At 43.5% G+C, this 8,445-nt stretch overlaps 2 protein-coding genes across 2 annotated transcripts; one reads left to right on the forward strand and one right to left on the reverse strand.

Annotated features, from left to right (window-relative positions):
* Positions 1-390: 390 nt before the first annotated feature.
* On the reverse strand, positions 391-1,312 carry LOC148035900 (uncharacterized). Its single transcript, XM_087679024.1, has 3 exons — positions 872-1,312; positions 634-780; positions 391-549 (listed from the first exon to the last, which is right to left on the reverse strand). The coding sequence occupies exons 1-3, from the start codon at positions 932-934 to the stop codon at positions 391-393; spliced, it is 369 nt and encodes a 122-aa protein (XP_087535150.1). The 5' UTR covers positions 935-1,312.
* A 2,060-nt stretch (positions 1,313-3,372) lies between these two features.
* Positions 3,373-4,537, forward strand: LOC148035901 (uncharacterized; the record flags this gene model as incomplete). The annotated part of the gene is made up of 3 exons (XM_087678861.1): positions 3,373-3,515; positions 3,608-4,347; positions 4,443-4,537. Coding segments are annotated over exons 1-3 (978 nt in total), but the record flags the coding sequence as incomplete, so codon positions are not given.
* Between the last annotated feature and the right edge of the window lie 3,908 nt (positions 4,538-8,445).

The following is an 8,445-nucleotide window of genomic DNA, read 5'->3' on the forward strand; positions in this document are numbered from 1 at the left end:
GGAAAAAAAAAATCCAGAGAGTGCTTTTGGGTGCCTGGATGCTGTTCCAGCATCCAGCCACCCAAAGGCACTCTCTGGATTTTTTTTTGGTGCATTGCACCATAAAAAAAGAGTGATTTAGATTTCAAGATACGAATCAAGACTCACTCTCTATGAATACACGATTCAATATTACTATCTAAAACTTAATACACGACTCAAGACTCACGATTCAATACATTGTCAATACATGATACATTTGTGTACAAGGGAGTCCATATGTCAAAATAGCCCATGGCTTTAATTAGGAACAAATATATACAAAGTCAAATAGGGAGCTAGGTGCAAAAAAGCCCATGGCTTCAGTTACAAAAAGTTTTTGTACAACCACATCCTACAGTATTCTGAAAGCTAATCAGAGGATGATGAGGACCCTGTGCTCTCTCCATGATCAGAGGAGCTCGCATCGGTATATTCCGATGAGTGGTGCTCGCCTCCACCAGGAGCAGTGGCATGAACATCAGCAGTGGCGGCTAGATCATCAGGGGCAAGAGCATCAGCAGCTTGTGCCTGTTCAAGAAATATACTGTATGTAAGTATACATATATATGCAATTAAATAAACCAAAATCATTCATTTAGAGTTTTCAAGTACCTGTGGACCGTATGGTCTCATGGCCGCGTCAAACTGCGCATCCGTAATACGTCCCTCGTTTTTAAAGATGGCCCACGTGTCACGTCTACTATTGCGGCGAGCATACCCAGTCTCGTGGGCTGTGGGCCTCCTCCCCATAACCCGTCGCTGTAACATAATCAAGATAGTTTGTAAGATCAAAACAATCATAGAATCAATGAATTTGGCAAACAATCAAATAAAGAGGCAAGTTACTTACGAACTCTGCCTCCCACGACTCGACGCCGCCAGATCCGAAATGCGACGATCCAATGGTCTCCATCTGGATCCGTCATGCCTCCACATGTTGCCTGCTCTTTACGCCTCCCTCTGCGCGCTTCTTTGCCTCCTTCCACTCGCGTTTGTGGGCAGTGGCAGGTTTCTCACAAGGATAGCCACCCGCAGCTACATTCACCCCATCATCGTACGCAAGTTTCTTAAGGTGAGATCTTTTATTACTTAAGATCTCCCTTATTCGCGTCCTTCCCCATACATCCGAGAATGTCGCTCGTGGGGGATTGGGGTACCGACTACGTACACTATCTAGGATCTCCCTAACTAACCGGCTATCCTGATCTTTAAATTTTACAAAACAGTTTCTATACATGTTTGAAACTACCCCCCGCATATACTCCATCACCTCTTTTCCTCTCGCATCCATGACTACCCCGCCCCTATCCGTAACATCGTAGAAAATCTCTCCCTCCACCTCTCTCGCCTCCTCCGACTCCTCACTGTCTCCTCGTACATGCCTCCCTCCATGCCCTCTCTCACCGCATGCCCTACTACCCCCCCCACCAAAGCACCCGCTGCATAATCCTCCACTCCCGCTCTCCCTACTGCGGCGTTGGCTCTCATCTGTACTGTGGGAGTAGCCATGACTAGGGGTGGCTGCACGTGACTGTGTACGTGACTGTGGCTGTGAGGGAGCACGTGATGGTGGCCGTGAGCCCTCACGTGACGGTACAGAGGAGGGTGTGCGTGAGTGTGTCCGTGTAGGGGTGTGTCTCCTCGGTGAGCGTGTATGCGCAGGGGTACGTCTCGCCGGACTCGCAGGCATAGACGGCAGTGGAGAGGCTTGTGTACTTGGGGGCGCGGTGTGACCTGGGAGTCTAGGAGGAGGATGGGCATACATATACTCTGTCAGCTCCACTGGATTAGGATGGCGCCCAAAATGGTTTATCATCTCCATCATCCAAGTGGCGTATGCCCACGGATCGGAGGAAGAGCCTGGATCCATGAAGAATCTGCAAAGCGTCGAAATTCCGCCTCAATGAACCAAGCAAAACATGCATATAAAAAATAAACATATCTCCTACAATATATCTCCTCAATATATCTCCTACAATATATAACCTACAACATATATCTACCATTCTAGAAAATAAACATATCTCTTACAATACCAAACATCGAATTAGTAGAAGATCATAAGCCAAAAGAAGAAGTTCATTTCGAATTAGTGACGAAATTCATGAAAAACAAAAACTCTTTCCTCTATCTTGACGGACATTGTCCATCAAGGGAGAAATGACTAAACACATACACAAGGGTTCCTTCTTCTCTCTTTCCTCTATCTTGACGGATGTCGTTTGTCAAGAAATAAATAGTTAAGCACATATACAATGTGTGTGAATTCTATCCTCTGTCGCTTTCAAGTACACATAGCACGGGTGGAAAGAAAGAAAGCGACAGATTTGCCAAAACAAACAAACGACAACCAACCTCTTTGAAAAGTCTTTGAAAAGTGAGTTCGTTGATTCTTGCTTCTCTCTCCCTTTCTGTGTTGTCTGCACCCTTTGCTTCTTTTGGGTAGTCCAAGAGGGAGAAGGCTGGTTGGAAGAGGCAGGTTCGGGGGTTTGGAAGAGCTGGAGGCAGAGGTACTGTAGCGACAAAGAAAGAAGAAGAAGAAGTATTTTGAAAGAGGGCTTTTGAAAGAAAGAAAGCGACGCGCGCGGTAGAAAGAAGAAGAAGAAGTGTTTTGAAAGAGGGCTTTTGAAATAAAGAAAGCGACGCGCGCGGTAGGTAAACGCAAAAAGCACGCGTGTAAAAGTGCGTGTAAAAGCGCAGCAGAATACATTGTAGACGCGCCTGTACACGCGACACAGAGACTGTTTATACTTTTTTTAAAAACTGATTGTTCTTGTGTATCCATTGTTTTGTGCATAGGATGTGTATGATTTCACTAAAAACTGATCCTACTTCTGTATTGGTTATTTTGGACATAGCATGTCATCATCCTCTTCAAGCAGTTCTGGTGAGGATGAGACAATGCGTCATCGTGATCGCGACGTGTGCCTGGCACAAAGGATCAAGTGTACGTGTAATCGATGTCAAGGGTGCATTGTACGAGCGCGTCGAATTACATTGAATCACATCTCGATGTATGGAGAATGGATTCAAACAGGTTTAGAGGTGAGAAGATGTGAATTGAAAGTATTAAAATAACTCATGGTGTGCAAATTAATGGAGCGCGTTGTAATATATATACTGTGATTGAAGCAGGATGCAGTACCACACCCTAACATGGTGCCATACGCACGGCGAGAGCATGCAAAGCGTCGACGAGATGATGCTGGAGCTTCGGGATCTGTTGTCGGAGATGAGTGGGAAAGGGATGACAATAGCCCTGCACCCCACGAAGTTGTGGAAGAGGAAGTGTTTGATGACATGGTGCGGAATCTTTTTAGGGATGATCGCAAAGGTGTGGACGACAATGATATGGAACAAGAGCATCTCTACAACGCTTCATCGACACCGGTTTTTGAAGGGTGCACATTCTCTATTTTACGTGCTTCACTTGAACTGCTCAATATACAAACAGTTTATGGATGGAGCAATGCAAGTCTTGACGCATTATTGAAGTAAGCATTGTAACTTGAAAATTTGAGTTAGTGGTTTTTGGTTTACAGTATAGGGTTTAGGGTTATGGGCTAATTGATGATATTGGATGCAGGCTATTATCAAACATGCTTCCAAAGGGGAATAGACTACCCACCTCAAGAGACAAAGCGAGGCGCTATGTGACATCTCTTGGAGGATTGGATTATGATCGCATACATGCATGCGTCAATGATTGCATTCTCTTTCGTGGGACGCATAAGGAGGCTCGACAGTGTCCCACTTGTGGTGAAGCAAGGTATAGAACAGATGTGAAGAGTTTTGATGTACCTCGTAAAGTCTTGCGACACTTTCCTATAATTCCTCGCATCAAACACATGTTCAAGTGCAAATCCATAGCAGAGCTCATGTCATGGCATTCCTCGCATCGATCGGATGATGGCATGTGGAGAATTCCTGCAGACACTCCTGCTTGGAAGCATATTGAAGATGAGTGGCCCAGCTTTAAAATAGAGCCCAGAAACTTGAGACTTGGCCTAGGTATGGATGGAGTGAATCCGTTTGGTTTCAAGAGCACCGCATACAGCGTGTGGCCGGTTGTGTTGGTGAATTACAACCTTCCACCATCAATGGCGATCAAGAAGGGACATCTTATGTTATCCCTTCTGATTCCAGGGAAACATAAAGTCAAGCATATGGATGTTTATCTTGAACCGTTGATTGATGAGTTGGAGGAACTATGGAGAGGTGTTGCGGTAGTGGACATTAGTAGGCCTCCCTCCTCTCGACACTTCGACTTAAAAGCAGTGTTGATGTGGACAATGCATGACTTTCCAGGATACAGCGATTGTTCTGGTAAGAATTCTAACTACCTCCCGACTCTAATACTACTAGCTATATCAATTATAACTATTGACTTTATTATTCTAACCTTTTTTTTATTTTAACAGGTTTGAGGACATCGGGTAAACATGCATGTCCTATATGTGGCCCTTCATTGGTACATGAGTATGCTGATGGTTTGTGTAAGACCATATTCGATAATCATCATCGATTTCTCCCATCAGATCACCCTAAATATGCTCCTAGTAAGAGGAACATTCATCCACAGACACTTCGTGCAAAAGATTGGAAGCGTATTTGGGAGTCTTCAAATGTTCTTCCTCCAGATGGCATGAACAGGTACATCTCCATTGTTTTCAATCTTGTTTTGTGTAGTCTCTAAAGTTGGAATAAAGATGACAGTCTGCAATCCCTTGTGTAGGTACTCCATTTTTTTCCGGCTACCATATTGGACCCATCTCAAGATCAACCATCTTCTTGATCCCATGCACATCTTCAAGAATGTGGGATCTAGTATTTGGGAACATGTTATTGGTAAAAGAGACAATGTTAGCGTACGGGAGGACTTGCAGGTCGCAGGACGTATGCGTCAAGCTTGGCCACGAGAGGAGGGTGGGCACGTTCGTCTTCCGCCTGCTCCCTGGATTATATCAAAGAAGGAGGAGAAGCAGGTAAAGCAAGCCATCACCACTTTGCGTACTGCCACTGGATGCATGAGATCGTTGAAGGGAGCATTTACAACCACTAAGAAAAGAGGGGTTGAGCAACTACATGGGTTGAAGTCCCACGATTGGCACAAGATGCTCCAAGTAAGTGTTTTCCAATTATTGTAGGTTGAAATTAAATTTTGTAATGCCCTAACCCAAATATACATGTGCTCTTATGTGCGCAGTTCATACTACCTACTAGCATCGACCATTGTGCAGACAGGAGTTTGAAAAGATGTATTTATAAGATGGGCGAGCTTGTGAGGTATGTAAATCCCATGTAACATCACCCTTCATTATACCTTGCAAAATGAATGTGCATGAGGTATAACGTACTGTGCATTTATTTTTCAGATATGTTAGTTCCAAAGCAATTGATCCAGCCACATTGGATGATGCGCGTGTTATGGCAGTGGAGGTGGTTTGTATGGTAGAGGAGACTTTTCCGCAAACCATTCTCACAAGTCAACTACATCTCATTGTGCATTTAGTGGATGAAATTGCTTTATGTGGCACTGTGCATGCCCGTTGGATGTTCTTCCTAGAGTGCTTCATGAAGACCTTAAAAGATTTTGTGAGGCAAAGTGCAAGGCCCGAAGGAAGCATGGCTGAGGGTTGGTTGATACAAGAGTCTCTTGTATATATATCAGAATTTCTTGATCAGGTGGATAGCTCTTTGCCGCGACTATGGAGCAATGAAGAGGACTTGAGGATGACGTCTATTGTGCCTCAAGGAAAAGGACAGAGCAAAGTAATTGAGAGAACATTGATTGATGATCTTAATTTCACTTGCATCCTTAATAGTGATGTGATGAGCAGATGGGTTACAAGATACGAGGATGCAAAGACAAAAAGGCATGCAGACAGAGCTCTCTTTCGGAGGCAACATGGCTCTCGTAAGGCGTACCCTAAGCATCTAGCAACACTTCCGAATGATATTCATGTTGATTGGTTGCATGAGGAAATGGAGAGAGCAGAGAGAGATGAGGGGCTGCATATCACGGCGGAAGAATGGGAGTATGCACGAGGATGCATGTTAAAGGTACATAGAACAAATGTAAATTTGCATTCTTTGTAAGTGATTGGCTTTTCATATTTATTCACATTAATTGCTTACATAGATATTGCTTATATTTTGGTCCAGTGCACTATGTTCAATGCTATATGGTGTGAAGGCAAGCATTTTCGAACACAAAGAATAGATGAAAAGAGGAATACACAAGATTGCAGTGTCATTAGTAGCTTTGAGGGAGCCAATGGAAAAATGGATGATTATTGTGGCACAATCCAAGACATATACAGACTTGACTTTCGCCGCTTCTTTGTGTATGTTTTGGATGTCAAATGGCAAATGAACGTGGTGGAAAAAGGGCCTAACGCAACGATAAAACGCCATGCAAGTGGCTATGTAACTATTGACTCTACAAAGTTTTGGCAAACAAAGAAAGATAGGCTCGTATTGCCACAACAATGTGAGCAGGTATGCATTTTTTTACAAATGTGTTTCATGTACATATATATCTAAGCTCGCGCACCCCTTGACTTTTGATATGCTAATTAATTAATGAATTATGTGTATTTGAGCAGGTTATCTATCTGCCAATGGTGCATGACAGTAAATGGTGGTATGTCATCCCTATTGCACCACGTTCCAAAGTAATGTATAATACATTCACTGATATGGAGCATATGGAGGATGTGGCAAGCCGCAAAGAAGATGATGTCGAACATGCCAATGTAGATGATCATGATAATGAGGATGAGCGTGCCATTTCTCATGATCATGAGGATGACCCTTCCATTGAGGATGATGGTGATGATGATGAGAATGATCAAGGCATCGGTACCATTATCAATGGGCTAAATAGCGATAGTAGAATAAATTTAATCGTAGCCTTACAAATTGATCAAATGGATATTGATGTTGATCGTTTGGCAAGGATGGATCTTATTGAAGATGAGATCGAACCCTAACCAATCCATCACTGTATTGTTCCAAATTCATGACATTTCTATTGTATACTTTGTCTTTCAATAACCATATGAAGATATATTTTTCAATATATTACGTTGTTGTAAGTGCATGTAGTGGGATTTTGTAATGGTTTGTAAACACTGCAATGCACAATGACATTTTTAAAACTTAATGGTTTTCTGTTTTGAAAAGAAATGGATTTCTGTAGTTAGGCTCTGTGTCGTGTGTAACAGAGCGTGTATTATGACAGATTTAACGCGCAAATACACGCGCCCTCACATGCAATTATACACGCGCCTGATACTGCTGTAACTATACACGACCATACACGCGCTCGTAACTTGGCGCATATACACGCGCTGTTACATGCATGTATACACGCGCCCGATATTGCTGTAAGTATAAACGACCATACACGCGCCCGTAACTTTTCGCGTGTAATGGACGCGTGTATGGCGGCATTGTGTTGTAGTGGTTCTTTATTAACAGGTCATCATATTTATCTTTGAAATACAGGGAGTTCCACCCATAGGCTTATCCACAATCCACCGGAATCACTATTCCAAGTTTCCGCACGTAGACTAGTATGTGGGCCTCGAGATCCAACTCCGAGTCACGTTGGCCTCTTGTGTAGGACCCGGAAGGCGAGGGATTTACGGCCAGAGCCCCCCTGGCACCCAAGCGTCCTCCTGCTCCAAGTAGCACTCAACGGAGAGACCTCTCGTGGCGGATTCGGTCCACGTTCGCGGCGCGATCAACAACCCCCTTGGGTCAGGCAGGCAGCCGGGGGTAACTGAAGCTGCCTCTCCCTTCAGGCCTTCAACCTGAAATATGGATATTCATTTAATTTTTAATTCATTGGTCAAACAAGTCAAACAGTGCTCTAAAACCTCTAGCATGCACAAACATTTCCATTGATCGATTTTGTTGTTGGCAAACTACTAAGGAATGAATCCTTCCTATCGAATGCATCCAGCACTCGATCCGAGGTGTCTTGCAACTTGGCAAGATCCCTTATATTCTGGGTTAGGGCGTACCCTATTAGCCCAACTTGGTCAAACCTTAAAGTTCATTGGGTACTTCAATTTCTAGTTTAATCTCCAATTAATCTTCCTTACCCAAGGAGGATATCAAAGTACACATCCTCTTGCAAGATAACTTTGCATAAGGATCCACCATCCTCATTGGGAGAATTTGGCATTCCTTCTTGTGATCCAATCACAAGACCATATGACTTCATACTTGCTGTGTAAGTGCCGCATCGTACTATGCGATAATGGAATCACGAATCAATCTGTTTCGGATTCTTTAAGCTGACATTGTTAGACCTAGGGTTTCCTAGCTTCATTCTTGTAAGAATCTCAGGGACAAACCCTAGTTCCTTTTTTTATTACAATTTACTGACCCTACATTCAAGGAATGTGGACA

Source organism: Lygodium microphyllum, chromosome 5 (assembly GCF_053477565.2).
Source record: "Lygodium microphyllum isolate KBCC chromosome 5, Lygodium_microphyllum_v1.1.10, whole genome shotgun sequence".
Classification (NCBI taxonomy): Eukaryota; Viridiplantae; Streptophyta; class Polypodiopsida; order Schizaeales; family Lygodiaceae; genus Lygodium; species Lygodium microphyllum.

Bases quoted from the DNA above. Each gene is read 5' to 3' on its own strand.
- LOC148035900 (XM_087679024.1), bottom strand. From the start codon at position 934: ATGGAGACCATTGGATCGTCGCATTTCGGATCTGGCGGCGTCGAGTCG. The intron at 781-871 runs GTAAGTAACTTG...ATTATGTTACAG, and splicing joins AGTCGTGGGAGGCAGAGTTC to CGACGGGTTATGGGGAGGAG. The intron at 550-633 runs GTACTTGAAAAC...TTTCTTGAACAG, and splicing joins TGAGACCATACGGTCCACAG to GCACAAGCTGCTGATGCTCT.